This window comes from Phoca vitulina, unplaced genomic scaffold (assembly GCF_004348235.1).
Source record: "Phoca vitulina isolate PV1807 unplaced genomic scaffold, GSC_HSeal_1.0 scaffold18, whole genome shotgun sequence".
Taxonomy (NCBI): domain Eukaryota; kingdom Metazoa; phylum Chordata; class Mammalia; order Carnivora; family Phocidae; genus Phoca; species Phoca vitulina.
This window is the reverse complement of record NW_022589721.1, coordinates 4605336-4629340: the sequence shown is the minus strand read 5'-3', so window position 1 is coordinate 4629340 and position 24005 is coordinate 4605336. Positions and strand designations below refer to the sequence as shown.

The 24005-nt window shown below is 33.3% G+C and overlaps 1 protein-coding gene across 6 annotated transcripts in view; it reads right to left on the bottom strand.

Moving 5' to 3' along the window:
• LOC116639565 (oxidation resistance protein 1) overlaps positions 1-24005 on the bottom strand; it is a 154134-nt gene that overhangs the window by 5802 nt on the left and 124327 nt on the right. For 3 of the 6 annotated variants that reach the window (XM_032416092.1, XM_032416091.1, XM_032416093.1), the window contains exons 10-12: positions 4441-4521; positions 2478-2603; positions 1571-1723 (exon numbers count right to left, since the gene is read on the bottom strand). In XM_032416092.1, coding sequence (XP_032271983.1) covers positions 1571-1723; positions 2478-2603; positions 4441-4521 — 360 coding nt within the window. Of the gene's footprint in view, positions 1-1570; positions 1724-2477; positions 2604-4440; positions 4522-14018; positions 15091-24005 lie in introns of those variants that run through there. The other 3 variants (XM_032416094.1, XM_032416095.1, XM_032416090.1) reach the window with 3 other exon arrangements.

The following is a 24005-nucleotide window of genomic DNA, read 5'->3' as shown; positions in this document are numbered from 1 at the left end:
TCCTAGTTTTGAAATCTGAAAGGATGCTTATTATAACAATTAACAATCTTAAAAAGTGATTATCACATTTCAGGAGAACTTATATGCACAACGCATGTACAATAAGGATAACACGTTACAGTGGGATTACAGGATTTAGGAAAGCAAAAACCCTTCTGCATGGGTAAACATTCTACTAAAAAGGTATATGCTCTTTTTGTCTTCATTAGACAATAAATTCCATGAGGGACGGTCTCTGGTCTGAATTGCTTGGACCTGTAATGCTATGCTCTTATACAGAACAAAATACACAACATAAATAACCTAAAAAAAGAATGAGTGAATAAGGAACTGGGACAAGTTATTTCAATGCTCTGGGTCTAAGATTCCACATGATAAAAAGGGAATGTAGAGTTTTACAGATGATTTCTATAGTCACTTTTATAATCTTAATTTTTGATAATCTACTGATAATCTACTTTGACAGTCTCAATTTTTAAAATAGATTTTCTTATTGAAAGGTATGTCATATATATAATATACATATGTTTTATATAAATATAAATACACAGCTTAATGTGGAATTATCACAAAGCAAAGTCCCATTTAACCTTCATTTAGACCAAGAAACAGAACATCATCAGCACTTCAGAAGCTGTCCTTGTGCCTCCTCTGCATCACCACACCCACTTCCCCAAGGGAAGCTAAATAGCCTGAATACCATAGATTTGTTTTGCCCATTTATAAACTTTCCTTAAATGCATTCATAAGATAGTTACTCCTTAGTGTCTGATTTTCAACTCAATATTACATTTGTGACACTTATCTATGCTGTGGCATGTAGTAAGCAGTTCCTTCATTTTCGTGCTGCAATTACCTTTTACTGGGTGTTTAACTTTGGGGAAGCTGATGAAATTCTTTTAGTCATAGTTTACTCTTCCTTAGAACAGTGATGATAAAAGTATCAATCTCATAGGGCTTTGATGATTAAATAAGACAATGCCTATCAATGATTAGTCAAATGTGTGGAAAAAGCACAATAAAGGTGTCAGTAGTAGTAGTGTTTTTTGTTTTTTAAATTAATATTGCTATTTCATCCTCTCATTACTCTCCAATCTGAACTAATTGACCTGAACTTGATGTTTCAGGAAAAAACCAATATTTTTCTTGCTTACCTATGGTTTTGTTCTTGGTAGCATCCTCACACAATTCTCTTTAACTTTCAAAACTTTAACCTATGCTTCAAGACTCTATTATTTTCACCCTTTCCATGAACTTCATTCTTACCTGTCCAGATAGATATGAAAACCCCTTCTGCTTTCTCTAGGTTCTCAGTACATTTGGCATATTTTGCTTGTTCCAGGAGATACTGGTATACTTAAATGTTCTTTTTTACCAGACTATAATCCCTTTAATGATTCATGCTCATATCTATCCTCTGTAGCACTCAAAAATGCCTTGTATAATAGAAGTACTCAATAAAATTATCAGTTAAACTTAATGAAAATAATTTTTATCAAAAAATATATTAAATGTTACTTTTACTGTAATCTCTTAAAGGGTAAGGTGTCCATGTAGTTATTTTTCATACCTGCCCATCACTGTCTTTAATCACCATCAGCACTGGGGTGTCTAAACCTGTCATTGTTCGATAAAGGGTCTTCAAGCTTGTGCCATGCTTCCCGGTGCCATAAACAAGAGTCCATGGATAGCCGATTGTTCTTGGTGGAAGATGCTTGGTAAGCTTTGAAAAATAAAATGTTAACATTTTACTTGATAGCTTATTGTCAATGTGCAAGACAGTAATGTCAGCTGAAATATAATGGTACTTCATAAAATATAGGCTACAAAAATAACAGTAGAGATTATTCTCAAAGACACACAGATGCTTGAAGAATAACTGTACATTTCTCAGCATGAAAAAGTCATTGTTCACCAAGAAAAGAAAGGAACATGCCAAACAAGACATGGATTAGAAGAGAGACAAGAAATAGGGATTACTTATTGTTTTCACCCTCTGTATTGAATTAACAAAAATACTGAAGGGACTGTTAGCTTAATTATTAACAACTTCCCAAATAATGGGCCCTAGAAATCAAGCTTCAACATTTTATAGCTGTGTGACTTTGAACAAGATACTAAATTTCTTTATGCCTAAATTTTTTCACTCATAAAATACGCACAGTAAGAGTATCCAACTCCTATAGGGGCTGTAAAAAACTACATGAGATAACCACATAAAACAAGTAACTAGTACACAGTAAGAAATTAAAATTTTGGCTATTACAACATCTCATCTAAATTGCTATCGTTTATTTTAATGCCTGCTCCCAACATCATCTTTTACACTAGTTGCTATATTTTGTTTACTTTTATTCACAGGAAAGGAAGACTAATAGCAGTAACCCTGCTTCTTTAGTGTTGAAAACAACTGAAAAGAGGCTGTTTTACTCTTACAGGCACACGCTCAGAAATGCACATATGTGGGTATGTTATACCTTTTCAATTTGATCTGGCAGTAAGAGTTCACTGGGATCACTTAGGTTTGGTCGAAAAGATTCAGACTCCAGGTCTGCTTTCAATGGAGCAATCTGCTTTGAATTTAGGTCTTCTCTTGTAGTAATCTAAAGAAGTAAACAGCAGCAGCATGTTAATATAAAATTGCAACATGCATTAAACAATTTCTGCCTTTTGAGAGAAATAAAACTTTGTACCTTAAAAAAGTGGGCTAAAACTTTAATTTAGGATTTTAGAAGGCAAGGATGCTCCATCAAATAACAATAGTATATCCAATGCAGAAAAAGATTTTTTAACTATAAACAGATATTTTTCTCAACCACTATATGATGGAAAGATAATGATTAACACCCATATTTCTGTGTGAAAGGAAAAGTCACATGCAAACTTTAATTTTCCTGTTGAAGGGCAAAAGTGAGGCAGCTAGCTTGCTATTTGTCTGTGCTATTTAAAATATGTGGGGTTTTTTTCATGGTAAACATAAAATTTGCCAAAAATAATTAAGAAAACTTTCTGGGTACCAAATTTTAAAGAATGATCCAATAGAAAGTATAATTTTCATCAGTATGTGTGCATACATAGATTTATTTGCTTCACTGAAAAATTACCATTACTTAGAAAATGCCTTCCTTAATTTTATTTTCAAAACACTTTTTTTAATCGAGTTGGACCACACAATAGATTTAATTTTTTCATAACTATATTTTAAAAATTAGATAAATGTGATGCATTAAAAAAGAATATATGCTTTTGCATGATGGAAATGATCTCACTGATATTCTTAAAATGATAAAAATGTCAATTAACTCAAACTCGGATACAATCTATTCTGTTGATACTTTTCATATTTTATTAATAAATTATAAAGTACCATTAATTTTAATATATAAATGCAGTAACATTAGGAAATAAAAGATATAAAACATAACTATTATTGATGAAACTTTTAAGTTGGAAAATTCTATTGGAGCAGATAACTAAAATGCAGCAATGCACAGCAACTGATTCCATTAAGAATGAAATCTTGCTAAACTATTTTGTTCCTTTAACAGATTTCTTACCAAACCTAAATAGCATATATTTTCAACCAATACATGTTCTAGAACTGTATTGCTTTTTGATGAGAAGTTAAACTATATTAATTCTTTCACATCATCAGCATGTTTTACCCTTATTCTGATGATGTGAAAGGTTAAAAAAAAAATCCAAGGCAGCATGAGCAGCATTAAAAGAAAAGACAAAAATCAGTAGTTCTAGCACAGCCATGAAAGCATATCTTAGTAAGAAGAGGAAAACACACAATAATACACAAAACTGAAAAATGAGTTCAACTGTATCACTTTCTTGTTATTAAAAAAAAAAAATCACAAAGATTATTTCATGGAATTTTAAATAATTTTTCTAGTTCTGATGTCTAGGGTATACTATTCCGAAGTATTTCTAATCCAACCAGGAATACCTCAAAAACAAAAACAATTTATCTCATTAAAATATTTGATGTGAGGTTGATACAACTGAAATAACCTTAAAGAAGAGAAAATATTTAAGTCTTGCTATTCATTAAAAGGTTTTCAATTGTCTGACAGTACTTCATCTCTCAGATTCTATTTAGTAAAGATTTAACCTCAAACCCAAAATATTCTTCCAATTTTAAAATTAAGTGAACACTCCTCATTGCTCTAAGAAACACACAGTACTGAGAACAGTTCTACAGTGCCAGAAAATTCCTCTGAATATTTTAAAATGAAAAGATGACAGAAAAGATAATCCTAGAGCTCTTCAAGGCAAAACCAAACTCTTTAATACAAAAAGGAATTTTCTGATGGGCTATTTTAGTGCTGCAGTCAAAACAAATCCTTTAAAAATGAGATTTGCCCTGACGAAAGACACTAAAAACAGGGAGTATTCAATCTCCGGAGGGGTTTAAACTACTGAATGGGGCACCTGGAGACGTCTGCAGAGTGTGCGTAGTTCTTCAGTATTTAGAGCATCGATCCTGCGGTGATACTCAGCCACTGATACTACCTGAATATGGAGACAGGAAGACAATAATTCCACTGACAGTTGAGAAAAAGAGCCAAAACAAAACAAAACAAAACAAAAAATGGAGAATTTTAAATGGAGAAAAGAGAACTGTAATCAGGGTTTCTTTCCCCACTCCATGCTGAAAATCCAGGAGATACCGATATCAAGCTACAGTGAAATACACATGAGTGAGTTTAAAACCGCTACATCCAACTGGTTCACAATATAAGGTTTATGAACTGCTTCATAAGACAGAATTTGATTGAATAAATAGAATTATAGTTGCTTATAAAGGAAACACTACAGAAAACAACATGCTTTGCTAACTAACATCAAAGATAACATTGAAGACAACATCTAAAATCATAATGGTGGGCATTTTACAAAGAAAAGGTAGTTTCAACTCTCCCCTCCAAATCAGTTTAGCTCAAACGTTTATCCTAACGGAAATGCTGAAAGAATTTCTTCTAGGCAAAGGTGAGAAACATACCCATGCCATATGATCTGTATCAGAAAGAAAGGGAGGGAGCAAGAATAAGAAATGAAGTACATTAAAAAACCTAAGGTAGTAAGAAAAATAAGCTCTAGAAAGTAAAAATTAGATTTTCAAAAGTGTACCTAATCAACAGTACCTTCTCAGGCATGTCTACTTTAGTCTTTCTACATGACTTCAGTTTTTGTCTTTGTATTATTTCTTTATGGTTGGTACTGCAACAGTTATCTGTGACTAAATCTTAATGACTTTCCTACATTCTGAATTCCTAAGAAAAATTCTTTACCTTCTGTAATTGCCTAGACCAGTTTCTTGCATAATGCAGTTGAAAGCCATATATGAAGAGGAACATTATTATAAAAAATCCACAAAAACAGACAACTTTCCTCAGGTTGATAACAACAGCTACAGCTTTCTCAGATCATGACCTAATTCCTAAAACAGAAACCATAATATAGTGAACTCTGGTTGTGCCATAAATATGTGCTGACTCTCCTGAGCTATGACAGATTGCTCTTGTGATCAATGCAGTTGAACCACTGGCTTGGAAGAGCTGACTTCTAACCTAGGTTTTAAAAAGCTCTTGTTTCAGCCAACTAAAATAAATTAACCACCCATAAACATCAAGGTAACTGACAAGTTATATAAACCTGTTGAAAGCTATGAAAGACATGAGCATAGTAAAAAGGAAAAGAAACTGGACAGATTTCTGTTTTGTCATAATATTGACTTTTACAAATCAACAATGCATGCAATGTGATAGTTCACCCTACTTACAAAGAAACCGAAAATGGTTATGATCTCTAGAGCCCTAGAGGATCAGATGGATCCGAGTTTGGACCCTTCTTTTTTTTCCCAATAAAACAATGGAAATAATAAGACCACATACAAAATACATTTTTTATGAAAAAAATGAGGAAATAAAATGCACATAATAAAGGATTGAGTATAGTGTCCAGCACATAGTAAATAATAGCTACTATTACTAACATTACTTTTGCTTAATCATTTTTCATCAATTACCCTAAGGACTAAAGGGTAATGTCTGAAGACCTTCCTTATTTATTTATTTATGGATATTAAAATATTTCAGTTTTGAGAGCTCAACTATCTTGTATACTATGACTCTTCTGAAATTAATTTTAAATTTCAGGATTAGATAAGAATATTAAATCCTTTTCAATTAAGAACAAAAAAATTTTCAATAAAGATGAAAGAGAAATTAGATCTTAAAAATTAAAAAATCACAGCCTTGTTTTTCTATGACCAGCAAAAGAAATCTCCACAAAATATTAAATGGCCAGCTGTATTTTTCTTTCTTTTTCCCAGGGTATTCAATCTGATCAAGTCTCCTAGCCAGAGTTTTCAAATTATATGACATATCTACTCCTCTGCATTCCTTCTATCCTTCTGGTCAACACTAATTTTACACTTATTTGTATTAAAGCTCCTTCTTTTACCATATTAAACACATTTCTTTGCTAGAAGTAAAATTAAATTATGCTCACAAAAGGAATCACTTACAAGCTAACCATATCAGTATCACTGAGCAGGAGGTATCACTGAGGGAACCATGAACTGCCATCCTAAATATAAGCTTGTAACATTTGGTAAAGTCATAGTTTCTTTTTAATGTCACAAATCTACCTTTTCTCATTCATACTTTTTTTGGTAAAAAACTGTATTTTGGGACTTATAAACCCATTACTTCCTCAATCCTAATATTTACTCAGGCTGTGATAAATGAAGATACAAAAAACCGTCAAAAGAGTCTGTGAATTAATAAAGAAAAAGGGTGTGAAATCAAATGAGTACAGAAACATACATCATCTTCTCAAAATAAATGAATAAAGAGATACAGATTATTAGTATATATGATGGAAGTGAATTAGTCTTAAATTAATTTTTATCCCTTTGGTAAATCATACTCCATGTACAGAATTTATTTACCCAAAAGATTAAAACTAAGTAGAAAATGGACACATCTCTACAAAATGTCCTACACCATACTCCCAATTAAGGGTGCAGACTTTGAAGAAACTAGCCTCAATTTAAAGTATATTCACTGTCTTGCTAGAGTCATTTCTTGAGGAATAAAGTGGTTTGCATACACTGCCAAATCCCCGCTGTAGGAACTGAGTACTATGATCTACTCTACAGAATTAAGTGCTACTCTCCAGTCTTTCCAGTCTGACAAAGGACTCTCACACAGAGAAAGTGTTTCCCTAAGCATTTATTTTCACAGAATACAAATGTAGGGGCAGGATTAAATCCACCCATCTCTATTACAAAGGGACTAACAACAACAACCAGTACAGAACAAAAGCTAAAGCTAGAGAAAACATACAGTTTCTGTCAGTCCCATGAGTAAGAACATGTTCTTCTCCTAGACATAAAGACCAATGCTATGGTCTAATAGTCCTCCTTCCAGGATGTTCGGTATTTCCCCGAGATTACCCCACAAACAAAACAGAGCCTCCCTTCCCCCAACTTCCTGGCAAACTAACAAAAGTCTGGTAGATAGCCGTGAATGTGCCATTTTTATTCCTTACTTACTCCTTACTTGTGTTCCTTAGTAAAGGGAAATGGAGTAGAAAGACAAATATTACCTAATCAATGCCATTTATACTTACTTTGGTACCCAAAAATATGTTTAACAAGGAGGAAATCTAAGTTGTAGCAGCTAACAAAAAGGCATACAACATCATGCTTCACACCATATAACCTTCTGTTCTATACATACACAACGTCTTTATTACAAAATAAGACCTGGATTATGTTAAAACTTTGCTCCTTTTTGCCCTAAACTACTGCTTTCAAAATAACACTTCATGGGACTGTAATAAATAAGGTATAAAAGAAGCAAACAGAATCATAAATTTGCCCATAAAACAGAAACAGAGGAAAAAAAGAGATGTAATCCACAGCAAATGGAAAATAGAACATATTATCAAAGTTTTGAATAAATCTATATTTAAAATTACTTCCTCTTAAATATATTTGCAGGTGATTCAGATTTTCATGAGAAGGCAGATATATTCACTCTTCTTTTAGTCAAAAAGAAACCTGTTAGCCACTCAAAACCATTCAATTACACTATCTATATGTTGCTTCAGCTTTTTGGAACAGTAAATATAAGAAGTGAATCTCAAAAAGGGAATAATCTTATTTTCTCCATAGTATGTCAGGGGAAAAGAATACTCATTACATAATCTTGAAATATATAAATCCACTATTACAGTTGGAGACTTCAAAGCTCCTCTATCAGTTATTTACAAGTCCAGCAGGCAGAAAATCAGTAAGAACAGAGTCAAACTGAAAAACACCTCAATTAACTGGATCTAATTGACATGTATAGACTATTCATCCAACAACAACAGAACATACATTCTTCTCAAACTCACATGGAACATTCATTAAGATAGACCACTTTCTGGTCCATAACACATACCTTAACAAATAGGTATCATAAAAAGTATGCTCTCAGATCACAATGGAATTAACTAGAAATTATAACAGAGAAATAGTGGGAAAATCCCCAAATACTTTTCAACAACACATTTCTAATTAATGCACAGTCAAAAAAGTCCTGGCAGAAATTTTAAATGTTTTGAACTAGATGAAAAAAAATTCCAAAGTATTGAAATTTTGGGATGCAGTGAAGACAGGAATTAGAGGAAAATTTATAGCATAGAATGCATATATAAGAAAAGGAAAGATCTAAAATCAATAATCTAAGCTTCCATCTTAGGAAACTAGAATAAGAACAAATTAAATCTGAAGTAGAAGAAAATAAATAAAAAAATTAGAGCAGAGGGCGCCTGGGTGGCTCAGTTGGTTAAGAGACTGCCTTCGGCTCAGGTCATGATCCTGGAGTCCCTGGATCGAGTCCCGCATCGGGCTCCCTGCTCGGCAGCGAGCCTGCTTCTCCCTCTGACCCTCCCCCCTCTCACGTGCTCTCTCTCTCATTCTCTCTGTCTCAAATAAATAAAATCTTTAAAAAAAAAAAAAATTAGAGCAGAAATCAATGAGACTGAAAACAGAAATGCAATAGAGAAAAATCGATGAAACAAAAAGCCAGTTCTTTGAAAAGGTCAATAAATTGATAAGCCTCTAGCAAAGCTAACTAAAAGAAGAGAAGGAAGAAATGAATTATATGAAGAAATGAAGAGGGGCCATTACTATGGATCTCATGGATATTAAAAGAACAAAGGAATATTATAAATGACTCAATACCCACAACTTTGATAACCTAGATGAAATGGATCAATTCCTTGAAAGAGACAAACCACTAAAACTTACACAAGAAAAAAAATAGATCAACTGAGTAGGCCTAGACTGATTAAAGAAATTTAATTAATAATTACTAATCTTCCAAAACAGAAAGTATGAGGCACAGTTCTAGCCAACTAAAATGAATTAGTTACCAGGAAACATCAAGATACTCTATAAAAAGCTATGCAAACTTGTTGGAAGCTATTAAAGACATAAGAAAAAAAAACAGATAAACTGGACAGATTTCCATTTGTGCCATTATTATTATACTGACTTTATGCAAAGCAACAATGCATATACTATGGTAGCTGACTCTGTACTCTGTACTTACAAAGAAAGTTATGATCTCTAGCTCTGGAGCATCTGGAGTGTAAGATGGATTCACTGATAAATTCTATCAAACACTTAAGGAAGAAATTATGCTAATTCTCTACAGTTTCTTCTAGAAAATAGAGGCAGATGAAATATTTCCCAACTCATGAACTAAACATCTGGACACCTCACCAAAGAAGATATACAGATGGCAAAGAAGAATATGAAAAGATGTTCAATATCATACATCAGGGAAATACAAATTAAAATAATGGGATACCACTACATACCTATTTAGAATGGCTAAAATCGGAAGCACTGACAACATCAATGCTGGTGAGTTGTGGAGCAAAAGGAATTCTCATTTACTGTTGGTACAGTGGAAAATGGTACTGCCGCTTTGGAAAAGTCGGGTAGATTGCTACAAAACTAAATATAATCTTATAAAATCTGGCAATCATGCTCCTTGGTATTTAACCCAAATGATTTGAAAACTTATGGTCACACAAAATCTGCATGTAAAACAGCTTTTTATTTTGTCAAAACTTGGAAGTAACTAAGATATCCTTTAAGAGGAGAACGGATACATCCAGACAACAGAATATTAAGTCAGCACTAAAAATAAATGAGCAATCAAGCCATTAAAAGACAGCAAGAAACTTTACATGTATCTTACTAAGTGAAAGAAGCCATTCTGAAAAGTCTACATAATGTGTGATGGCAACTATATGATACTCTGGAAAAGGCAAAACCACAGAAACAAGAAAAAGATCAGTGGTTACTAGGTATTCAGGTAAAGAGGGATAAACAGAGGCAGCACAGGGAACTTACAGGTAGTGAAACAATCCTGTATCATCCTGTAATGGTATGTCATTCCACAGAACGTACAACAGAAAGACTAGACCTTAAGGTAAACTATGGACTTTGGGTGATGACAACGTACAGTATTAGTTCATAAATTGTAACAAGTATACCATACCAATACAAGATATGAACAACAGGAGTACTGTGTGTGTGTTGGTGGGGGGAGGGGTATATGGGAACTCTGTACTTTCCATTCAGTTTTTCTGTAAACCTAAAATTGCTTCAAAAATAAAATCTATTAATTAGAAAAAAGTAGGGGAAGGATAACACAATTTGGGGAGGTGGTTACCAATTTGGGGAAAACATGAAATGACACAGAGAAAGTACATACAGGCTGATACAACTGCTTTGGTAATGCTCTAGTTCTTAAGCTGGGTAGTGGGATCATAGATACTCATTTTATTATTATGTCTCCTAACTTGCATATACAATAAATATGCTTTTCAACTACTAAGTCAAATGAAGAAAAAATATTCTACACTGAATATATACGCATATATCTTTTCAATTAGGTTGTTGACTAGAAAGCAGATGTTTTACATACAATAAGACGTATATAAATACTAGCTAATAAATTTCCTGTGAATAGGTACTACAGGCAGGCAACACAGTCTAGCAGAGAGAACACTGGGTTTGGGTACAGACGTCTGCCTTAATTTTAATTCTGCTTTTTACTAGTTTTGTGAACTTGAGCAACTGCTTTTAATGTCTCCATTTTATGTCTTTCAAACAGAAATAATATTTTAAGCACTTTATGAGGAATACATGATAATATATGTAAGACATATATCAAAATAAACACTGACACATTAAATATACAAAATAAATGTTAATTCCCTTCCCCTGGTTATGTTGTGAAGATTTTGACAGAGAGTAAAGAATTTAAGGGCATAGACTAAAGCCAGAATGCCTGGATTCAAACCATGGCTCTGACCCTTTTTGGTTGTAGTATGACTGCCTTTGTTTCTTAAAATGGAGATGAGAGTAGCAATTTTCACAATGAGGATTAAATGATGGTAAGTGTTTAGAATAATACAGTGTTATCAGTATACGGCATTAGAAGTAATTATTTTTCTCATTAACATGAATATTATCTTGAGCCAAGGTCACTGGAAGATTTTTACATTTAAAGTGGCTCTTCTTATGGACTTATTCTTGCAGAGATGTAAATAAGTTATCATGGGATTTTTTTCTCCTGTTTTCATACATGAAAGCCTAAGTACAAAAAAAATCTGTCTTGTCACATATGAGGGCCTAAATATAAAAAAAAGTTGACTAAAGTAATGAAATATGGATAGAGATAAAACAATGTTGCTATATTTAATGATTTGTGACTTTAATCTAATTAAGCCTAAATTCTTATTATAAAATAGGCTTATAACGTTCAAGCAAATTACAATTTATTGACAGATATTAAAAAGCCAGGATACAGTATATGGTTACAATAAATATATAAATAGTTTCAAATAAATAGTTAGAAATTAAAGTTTAGGTTGTTTGTCAGAATAAACTCTAAACTGGCCTTTTAAAAAAATAAAGACAGGAAAGTTAAGCATGCTTGATCAATATGGTTCTCACTGAAGCTAAATGGCAAAGGTTTAACTTCATTCCATATATTTTAGAGCATATTTTACCTATTAGTTATTAATGTCTCTGAGCCTTAAATTAACTCATCTGTAAAATGAAAATAATCTATATCTGGTTAACACACAGAGTTACTGTAAGGTGAAATATGATACTATATACATAAGCATTTAGAAAATTGTCCTGATTTACATAAATACATAGTCATATTAATACTAGCTATAAGACCTATATGAAGTCTCAGATACCATTCTAATCAGTTGAGCAAAGATATGATGAACTGTAAAAAGCTACAAAATATTTGTTATTCTATAAGAATCATTTTCTGTTTTTTGTTTTAAAGCACAAGAATCCCTTTTCAGGCAAAATCTTATTAGGGAATCTCAATCTACAAAATAAGAATTGCTATCCTTTTAAGCCTTATTTTCTTAAGCTTTTTTCCTGCTGTACAGCTACTAGGGTATCCACTCCAAAGCAAGGAAAACAGCTAGAAAACCTGAACCTGAACTTGTCTACACATCAAAACATAGCACACTGTACTGTCACATTTTTAAAACCTCTGAAATACACCCTGGTGAAGTAAAGAATGTGACAGTCAAGCTCTCTGTGCTCCGTGACAGCTTAGTTCAGTAACCACTTCATACCTGTTTCCTCATCTTTAAAATGGGGAGTAATGCTGATTCTGCAAGGTTACTATGAAGGCTGAACGTAATAATATATAAACTATATGTATGGGCAGAGCTGAAGACCAATGAGAACCTTTCGCTACTATCTGACAAAAACCACATAAAAGCCTCCTATAAGGGTAAAAACAGGAAATGTTGAGTGTGGTAAGTTTGTGATGCACATTATGATGATCCATAAAATTCAAAACATGCACAATTTGTTTTGCCTGTATTTGTAACAGATTAAAGTCTTAGCAAACTAATTATAAACACTTACTTGAACTGCAAATCAAAAAATACATGAATGCTCCACTGTTCTTGGTTAAAAAAAAAAAAGCTGTGTTAACTGGCTATTCCGATAAATCTGGTCACAATTTTAACAAACTAAATCATTTCAGATGCCTACATCCCTCTGTGCTGATGTATCACATGAACAAAAATTTGAAATTATTCAACTTAAACATAAAAAGACATAACAAAGTACACTCAAGCCCAATAAAAACACCAGCTGAAATAATTTTGGTATTTTTACATGCTTAACATTTATAGGTGGCAAGCTGCTTTGGGGGCATCTTCCAAAGTCATTCTTGGTTCTAAGTATTTATCTAGCTTTATTTAAATTACACACAATTACAGTAAAAATAAAAATTAATATTCATAAGGCAAGTTATAATCCTGAATCACCACAGAAAGAACTGGCAATACATTTTCTAACAAATAATGCACACATATTTTTACCGAAAAATAACAGGATTCTCAAAATAGTAAGGTTGAGATTTTTCTTGACTAGACAGAGTATCTTTTCAAGTTTTGTATTAGGTAGCACTGCTGGAAATTTTTAGGATAGCTTAAAAAAGCCTTTTCTCAAGATTACTAAAATAATTGTCTTAAGATACAATGTTATAAATTTATCTAGTTTGGGATCCAGTCAATAAAAATTAAAGTTAATTCACTCTGTTTGTTCTACTCCATTTATTTTTAAGAAAAAAAATTCTGAATATTTTCCTACAACAGCTTAAATTGGAAATTAAGGCAGCAATAAAGATTTGATAATTTCCCGTTGATGTAAAATAGGAAAGCCAAAATACTTTTATAAAACAAAATTACAGTTTCTTATTCATTTCCTTTTTGAAGATATTTAGGATTAGCAGAAAAAACTTAAAGGTACTTTTCTGTAATCATACAACTTTGTATTCTACAAATATTCCCTCTGCTTAAACTTTCAGAAATTGTATAATTTTGCATCATGTCACCATAAAGACTATTAATAAACAGAGAAATTGAAATCATTGACTAAAATTTACCAGAGTGTATTTATGATTAATTGGCTGATGTCTTCTCCCTTTTTTCCCATACCAGAGACGAGACATTTCCTTTCCAGAGCAAATTAAGTTATATCAAATCTCATAAGGACTGTTTTAAAAAGCATTCTTCCTCTGTTAAAGATAAATTTCAGCACAAGAGCCCTACTACAGTGACAAAACAGTTTGCTAGAGACAAAGATTTGATTGACAAGACAGAGAGCTAATCACTAAGTAGTATCCACTGCAAAGATAGTTCTGAGTGGAGACTGTAAAGCCAGGGAGGGAAGAGAAGGTTTCCCATGTTGAAGTTTGGTTGCACTGTACCCAAATGTGCAAAAAAAAGGGCTCAAAAGTTTAAAGACACAGAGCATGTATTTGCAAGCACCAGTACACCTAAGAAATACACTGAAAATATCTGTCATAAAAAAGTACTAAGTGCAGTTTCCGGAGTCCCTCCTAATGTACACAAACGATTTCAATTAACATTTTGTTGTTTTGCTCATGTAGTCATATATCTATTCTTTATTAAAATCTAAAAATTCAATAAAATGTCATCTTTTATGTGAGCATTTTTTAAGCAATGAGACATCCTTTGAGGACCTGCCAACCCTCAAATTTTATAGAATGCCTATGTAAAAGTGAAGCCAATCCACTACAAATAAATCCTATACAAATATTCAAGTGACCTGAAAATTCCTTTATCTGTTTATACAGTCCATTTTTAAACTGCATTTTCTCATACCCAATTTCTTGAAAAGGTACTTATATTACTATACCTACATATACTTCACTAATCAGTGGTATGCTGAATATAAACAAAGAAGTGAACTTTGAAGATTAAATATTATGGCTATGAATTAAAACTTCCTAGAGCTCAATTTTAAGTAGAGTATCAATGCATAATAGTACGCCTGAATATTTCTTCCATTTTAAACCAGCTCCTCCCCAGTTACCTTGCTGTGTGTTCACACAAAGCTGTACACACAAACACTGAATCACACCCACAACTCCACATTTACCTCCACATTCCATGATGTACACGCACAGAACACAGCTCACTCCACACTAAATATCCTCCCCCGCACTCACACCAGCTACTCCCCCATCTCCCCAACCAGCCCCACCACACTTACCCTAAGATCTCTCTCCCACAGTCCCTCATATGTACACTCTAACTATCCCCACACGCATCTTACTACACATTACACATTGAGTGCACTGTGATCACTACCTCCCCCCGTCATGGCACACCCCCTACACACACCAACATTACATGATTTGGTGGTAGTGGGCTGCCATTTTGAAAACCTATCATTACTTCCAGCCAGATTTTCTAAAATTAAAAATATTATATGTGTACCCAAATGTGGCTGAAATACATACATACACACCCCAAGCACAGGGCAGCTTATTTTGCTGGTTATCCTGTCAACATCCATCCCTGCACCTTCTTCCTAATACAGCTTTGATTTTGCTCAAGTGTCTTTTCAGCCATGTTTCTGAGAAGTCTTACTCCATACCTGGACAGGGTGGGTCCTTATATAGATCTAAACCAGTGGCTCTCCAATTTTAGCTTGCATCACACTCACCTGGAACATTTGTTAAAATGCAGAATGCTGGGCTCCAAAACCGGTTTCTGATGAAGGAGACTGGAAAGGGGTCTGAAAATATGCATTTTTAATAATGCTGTTGCTGCTTATTGTCTAGGGACCACACTTTGAAAAACAACTAAACCACAGTGAGAGGTCATCTCACACCTATTAGAATGGCTATTATCAAGAAGATTAAGAAATAACAAATGCTGGTAAGGATGTGGAGTAAAGGGAACCCCTGTGTACTATTGTTAGAAATGTAAACTTATGCAACCATATGAAAAACAGTATGGAAGTTCCTCAAAAAATTAAAAATAGAAATATCATATGACTCAGAAATACCACTCCTGGGTATTTATACAAAGAAAACAGAAACACAAATTAAAAAATACATATGCTCTGAAACAAATAATACATTATATGTCAAAAAAAAAAAAGAAGAAGATAGCAGGAAGGGAAGAATGAAGGGGGGGAAATTGGAGGGGGAGACGAACCATGAGAGACTATGGACTCTGAGAAACAAACTGAGGGTTTTAGAGGGGAGGGGGGTGGGGGGGATGGGTTAGCCCGGTGATGGGTATTAAAGAGGGCATGTACTGCATGGAGCACTGGGTGTTATACGCAAACAATGAATCATGGAACACTACATCAAAAACTAATGATGTAATGTATGGTGATTAACATAACATAAAAAAAAATTTATATGCATCTCTGTGTTCACTGCAGCATTATTTACGATAGCCAAGATACGGAAACAACCTAAGTGCCCATTAATGGATGAATGGATAAAGAAGATGTGTTTTTTATATATATATATTATGTATTATACGCGCGCACACACACACACACACACACACACACACACACAATGGAATACTATTCAGCTGTAAAAAAGAATGAAATCTTGCCATTTGCAACAATATGGTTGGACCTTGAGAGCATTATGCTAAGTGAATTAAGTCAGACAGAGAAAGACAGACATTTTACGATCTCACTTACATGTGGAATTTAACACAACAACAATAAAACCCAAGCTCACAGATAAACAGACTGGTGGTTGTCAGAGGCAAGGAGTTAGAGGTAGGCAAAATGGGGGGGGGGGGGGTCAAAAGCTACAAGCGTTCAATTCTAAAATAAATATGTCCTGAGGATGTAATATACATGGTGACTATAGTTAATACTGTATTGCATATTTGAAAGTTGCTAAGAAACTGTATCTTGAAGTCCTCATCACAAGAAAAAAAATTAACAATACAAGGTGACAAATGCTAACTTTAGACCTGTTGTGTGATTGTTTTGAAATATACACAAATATCAAATCTTTATGTTGTACACCGGAGACTGATATGCTATGTATCAATTACACCTCAATTAAAAAACAACTGATTTAAGGGCGCCTGGGTGGCTCAGTTGGTTAAGCGACTGCCTTCGGCTCAGGTCATGATCCTGGAGACCCAGGATCGAGTCCCACATCGGGCTCCCTGCTCAGCAGGGAGTCTGCTTCTCCCTCTGACCCTCCCCCCTCTCGTGCTCTCTCACTCTCTCTCTCAAATAAATAAATAAAATCTTTAAAAAACAAAACAAAACAAAAAAAAAAACAACTGATTTAAGCTATTTGAGAGTGGTTTTGTTTCTTAAAGCTAAATGCTTCCTAATTAATAAACACAGTATCTAGCAGACACAAAAAAAATGAGCTCAGTAAATCTCCTTCTTGCCCTTTTTTTTTCATAGTGCTTAGAAAACATAATTAGGTCATTTAAATATTTCTAGATATCCCAGAGCTTGAAAGAGATCTCAATTTACCATTAGTGTAAAATGACAGACTATAAAATGAAACACTTTTAAAAACAAAACCAGTTTAAAGGTTGAACATAATTCATAATTCAACCTGGTCTCATGATTCAGATACTCAATAATCTCTTTTCCTCTACTTTCTTTATTGGTGCTGAAATTATATCTGATTTCCTCTGAGTTAGGAGTGGCCTACCAGGGGCAATTATACAAAATCCACCCTATTCAATATTTAAGGTAATATTTTAGAAGTAATTTTAATATTTAAAATCATAAATTAGTTGTTCATTGCTGGTATATAGAAATACAATTAATTTTTGTGTGTGAAAAAAATTAGTCTGTCATTCATCCATTCTGTCTCTTCTCACAATCCATATTAAATAACATTTTGGATTTTTAATGGAAATTTGATAGCCTATAACTTTTGGATAGTTACCAAGGGAGAATATTAACAAAAAGCAAAACATTAGTTCAAAATTTTCCTGAGGCAGATAACATCCTAAGCTAACATCCTAAGCTAACATTTTTAGTAGTCAAAACAGACTATGTTAGGCATAATTAATGAGTGCCAAATGATGAGAAAATTTATGAATAGTCTAGAACTGGAGATCTACTCTGTAGCACAGTGCCTATAATAATACTGTATTGTATACTTGAGAATTTGCTAAGAGTGTAGATTTTATGTTGTGTTCTTACTACAAAATAATAATAATAATAATAATAATGATAATAATAATAAAGAGGGTAGGAAGAAACTCTTGGAGATGATGGAAGTATTTATGACTGTGGTGATGGTTTCGTGGATTTATACTTGTCTCCAAACTTATCAAGCTGTATATATAAATATGCACAGATTTTTGTATGTCAGTCCTATCTCAATAAAGTGATTTAAAAAATACTTAATATAGAAATATGATTTAAGACAATTTGTATTAACTCATACATTCTAATTGCTTTAATTTAGAAAATAATACTTCTTTAAGAACTTAAGAAATCTGGGGCACCTGAGTGGCTCAGTCGTTAAGCGTCTGCCTTCGGCTCAGGTCATGATCCCAGGGACCTGGGATGGAGCCCCTCATCGGGCTCCCTGCTCCGCGGGAAGCCTGCTTCTCCCTCCCCCACTCCCCCTGCTTGTGTTCCCTTTCTCACTGTCTCTGTCAAATAAATAAAAAAATCTTAAAAAAAAAAAAAGAACTTAAGAAATCTGTGTCTGCAACAGATATATTGACAGTCCCCCAAATTCTAATTGTTTTTACTGCTTTTGATTTCTACCCTTTTGTCGGATTTATTGAATTACTTTTGGAGTTATGGTTTGTAATACTATGTGATATGATCAATTTAAAAAAGTATATTTTTCTTTAATTGCCTTTATCTAAGATATGCGACCTCTCTCAATTTAGTGACTTAGAAGTACTTTCATTTTGAACAAAATCAATTCTGTATGGATTTTGCTGGCTAGGCTGAGAAGTGATATGGAATTTTGTTTTGCTTTATATATTGCTTCAATTTCAATTTTGGCATTACTTGTGCCTTAACTTAAAAAAAAAATCCTTTTGTTTAATAAAATGAATTAACAGAGTATCTGACAGCTTAAGAAATAAAATATGCACCAAACAACTGAAGTCATCTCAGAAACCAAAAATTGAGTGAAATATATTTTTACTAATACTTTGGCAAGGATGATAAGTGAGGACTAAACTGGCATGATAAGCTTCTAATTCTAATCGTTACTTTTAAGAACGAAAAATACTATTATGCCATATAATCTATTGGCACATAATACTAGTAAACTCATATTTTAAAATTTAGTCAACGAGTATAAACCTGGGATAAACTGATGAAAGCTAATTTAATAAAGCCAATTGTTTTTATCATCCTAGGAGCACTTCATTAGTAGGTTTGGAGTTTCAAAGATACTGAACTGTAAGTGGTATAAAATTAACTTTAGAGATGAAAAAATGGAAAACTTTTTCTGCCATTTCTTATCCCAAAAAGAGTGAAAGTCAACTCAAAGGAACTGGGACAACAAGTAATTGTAGCTTAAAAAGCTCCATTTTTGAGGCCTGTGTCATCAAGCACCAAGACTGACACGCCCAACACATGTGACACTTTAAAACCCCAAAAAACTTTCAGAGGATTCTAACAGAGAGTCTCTAAGACTATTAGAGGCATTAGACTCTATTAGAGACTCTCAAGTTGGTACTTGGGGTTGAGGGTGATAGAGCCTAAGGGGGAGCAGTCACTGAGCCACGTGGTACCTCGTGACAGGATAAAATTGACTTAACATTACTGTAGCATCACTTCTACTTCATGATAAGAAATTTTAAAAATTCTTTTTATATTACATCAGATAAATTAAAAAGATGAATACAAAATTCACATGAATCTTAAGGATAAAACAGTCTTCAAAGGTATTTTAAGCTTATTATTGTGGCTGCTGTGTTAGACTATACTACCAGACTCTGGGTACTTGTCAATACATCAGACTTTAAAGGGTATTTGATGGACAAGTTCAAGAGGTACAGATCAATGACTTACAAAGTGATATGTTTCTTGGTTTCCCTCTCCTTGTAGTGCCTCTGAGCACACAATGTGATAAAAATCCTTTGGTGTGTAAGGGAGCTCCTGCCTGAAGTAATTCAGCCTGGCTGTTATTGATAAGAAAAAAAACAAACAAAAAACCATGCTTTTAAAAATCAAGGCATAAAATGATTAAAGAAACCTTTCTCCACAGTGAATCAAATTTACGCTTTTGGTGTGCAGATGCAACACAAAATATGAGGAATATTTTGAAAAATATTTTTATACAATATAACTTGCATGACAGGGCCTCGAAAATTAAACTACAGTATGATCAATATAGTCTGAAAGAATCTTCCAGTCTTAGCATTGCATTTAACACAACACCTAGGGTAGCACACTGGTTTTTCCACCTCTACTGTACAGTGTCACCCCCTGAGGAGCTTTACAGAATACTGATTTTTATTTGCTCTGAGGTGATCCTGAGGCAGTAAGATTTTTGAAAGCTCCCCCAAATGATTCAAAGGTTCTGCCAAGATTGAGAACTTGGCCTGGTGAAAAGGACAACTGGCTCTGAATGGCAGATTATTATCATTTGTTACTATGAGGATTTTAAGCCAAATAAGAAATAAACTTAGAGAAATTCTCAATAAAATAAAGATGACAGTCTATGATTAAATGGGTTGCTCTAGATCTAAGGCAGGAGAATATGTTAATAACACTGTGAGGATTTTATCAGCAAAATCCAGATTGTACGACATTCTAGAAAAAAAATCTGATTTCTTAAAAATGAAAATTGCAAGGAAAAAAAGCAAATCACAGCAAAGAAATGGACAGAGAACCTAAATTTATAGACTTAAAGAGACATTTTAACTAACTGAAACATCTGGAGCTTAGCTGGATCCTGATTCAAATAACAAATTGTAAAAATTTTTTCATATTACGTATATTTTAAACATACTTATGACATTTGAAGAAATTGAACTGGGGAAAAGGAAGGATTACAGATGAATAAGCTGATAAAGCTGAGTGATGGTATGTGCAAATTCATAATACTATTTATCTCTATTTTTGTACGTTTATCAAATCATAGCACTATCATGAGGGAACAGTGTCAACAGATATCTTTCCCCAACTTTACCTCAAGACCTTCCTACATTTTGTTGAAATGCCATTAGAATACTTCCCCTGTCAATGAAAATCTATAAAAACAATCCCCATCAAAAATCAGAAAGTATTATTTTTCACAAAACCGCAAAGCCTCACATAAAACATTATCCTCACTATACATGCTCTACTTGTCACTGGTGACACTGGCAGAAACTAGGGGAAAAGAATCTACAATAAACAGTTGCTTTCCGGTTGCAACATAACGTTATTAAACTCCAGTAGCAGAAGGATTCATAATTAAGGAACTCATTATGGTTGGAAAAAACAAACTTGAGGTAAGCCAATGTTTTTATGCTATTTTATATTGACTAAACTAGAACAATAAAGAGTATGTGGTAAAAAATATCAACCTCTTACACATCTTGAGTTATATGCACAGTATTTCTCAGATTCTTTCTCCCAATAATCAGGAATCTTAGAATAGAGGCTCTTATTCTTGACCACCTTAAAATTTGTCTAACCTGCTCTTAGTGAATGCAGGCTTCTGCCACTCTCACCTCTCTCGGAATTCACTATACAAATCTCTAATACTGTACTTCTTTCTTCCTTCCTTTTCTCATCATTTCTGATTCTTAAATTCCAGTATTTTTTAATTATCTTCAATAGGGCTTTCAATTTGCATGTTTTAGAACTGAAACTGTTTCAAATGTTATAGAATTTTTCTTGCTATTCCAAGTGCACATTTAAGTAATTTGGGGTGCCATAGTTTCAATTAAGTTTTAACACATTTGAGAGTAATAATGAAGATAGTGTTGAATCTACAAAGAGTTAATAAACAGTAGAAGCATCAGATAAAATAACCCTGGAAGAAGATTAAAATGGAATAAATATTTTCAGACTATCATAGTATATAGAAAACTTTTGTTGTTGGTGTACATCAGAAGGTAGAACAAAGACAAACAGACTATACTTACAAACATATATTTCTCTAAACTCACTGTAAAAACTTTCTAATAGAGTTGTCCTAAAATGAAAAGTACTGCTCTTTGAGGTAATAAACTCTATCACTGAATTATGTTAAAGCAGAATCAAAAACAGTGTAAAATGAGAGAGGCTGAACTGCCAGTTAATTCCCAACTTCCAGAGTCTATAAATTTATGATAAAATATTTACTACGCTGACATAAAAACTTACTTTAGGATGTAGACCATCTTGGAAGATGAGTAAAAGTTTTATATCCTATTTTAATCTTTGCCCAAATTTATTCATCAATCGAGTAAATAATATTAATATAGTATTTATTGAGAATGAATTATATCCTTGCATTGTCCTTAACTCTGAGGATATAGTCATGTATGAAATTGACAAAAACCCTGCCCTCTGGCGCTTACGTTGGGAGAGGGACAGGAGGGACACAGAAGAGAAACTGGAGGAGAGTAAATTAATCATATGCAAAAGTTTTCCCAATGTATAAATTTCTGGGTAGCAATATATTTCTGCCTAAATAGCGGTTAGGGATACTAATCTCCTAAGTATCACTAGCTGCTCTACTCCAACAGACTGATGTCCAAGTTGGCAGCCATAATAAATTCATCCTACATTCTCCAGTCACCTATTCTCCAGCTTGACATACAAAAAAGCCCCAAAACAGCAAGCACTTCACATTTTGAAGTACTTTTACTTTACATAAGTGGCTCTAAAAAACTTCCATTTTTTAAAACATTAACATTTAAAATACTTTTTTTTTTTTTTTTAATTCTTTTAAGATTTTATTTACTTATTTGTCAGAGAGAGAGAGCACAAGCAGAGGGAGAAGCAGGCTTCCCACTGAGCAGGGAGCCCGATGCGGGACTCGATCCTGGGTCTCCAGGATCATGACCTGAGCCGAAGGCAGTCGTTTAACCAACTGAGCCACCCAGGCGCCCCAACATTTAAAATACTTTTTATGTCATTATACATTTGTTCACCAAGAGTGAACCCTAATGTAAACAATGGACTTTGGATTAAAAAAAAATATGCTTTTTACTTAGGCACTTAGTAATAACCATCAGGCACCAGACCAGCATGGTACAAGAGAAATGCAATGCAAGACATATATAATTATAACTTTTCTAATAACTACATTAAAAAAGAAAAAAAGTTAATTTTGATTTTTATTTAACTCAATATACCAAATACTGTCACTGAAAATTAAAGATATTTTATACTTTTTTCTTTTAATTCTAAATCTTTAAAATCCAGTGTATATTTTATACTTACAGGACATCTCAATTCACACTAGCCACATTTCAAAAGTGCTAAATAGCTACTGTATGTACAGGAATTAGCATATTTTACATTACAGCACCTCTCAATTCAGACATTAAATTTTCACAGGAAATACCTGATGCTGTTTAGATTTAGGTTTATTTAGATTTCATAAAACTTATAGTTGAAAAAGTAAATTCATATATCCTAGTTGTTCCAAATGTATAAAAAAACTTATCCAATAACTGAATCAAGTATCCATTTTAAAATTTAACTGACAGTAACTAAAATTAAAAATTCAATTCCTTAGTTGCATTAGCCACATTTCAAGTACTCAATAGCCACATAATGAAGATGTGGCTACCATATTAGACAGGACAGTACTGTTCCTAGACAATGTAGCAAAAAGTTCATAAAATTAATTTTTTTCTCTAGCATTTCCTTTTTATTTGAATTAATTCTGGTTGAAAACAGGTGAGGAGACATTTATTTTTTTCTTCAAAATTATAACCGGCAGAATCTGCCACAAGAACTGAGGCAGTTCCTTTGAATCAAAACAGTCAATAATCAATCAATAGTGATAGTCTATTATTTCCAAGGTTAAGTGCTCCAACCCCAATGGAGAAAAGTCCCTTATTTGGTTGAAATTATTGCAACCCCCCTTGCCACCCAAGTTAGAAACTCCACTGTTACCTAGTTGTCATTAAATCCTTTCTTAATACCTAGG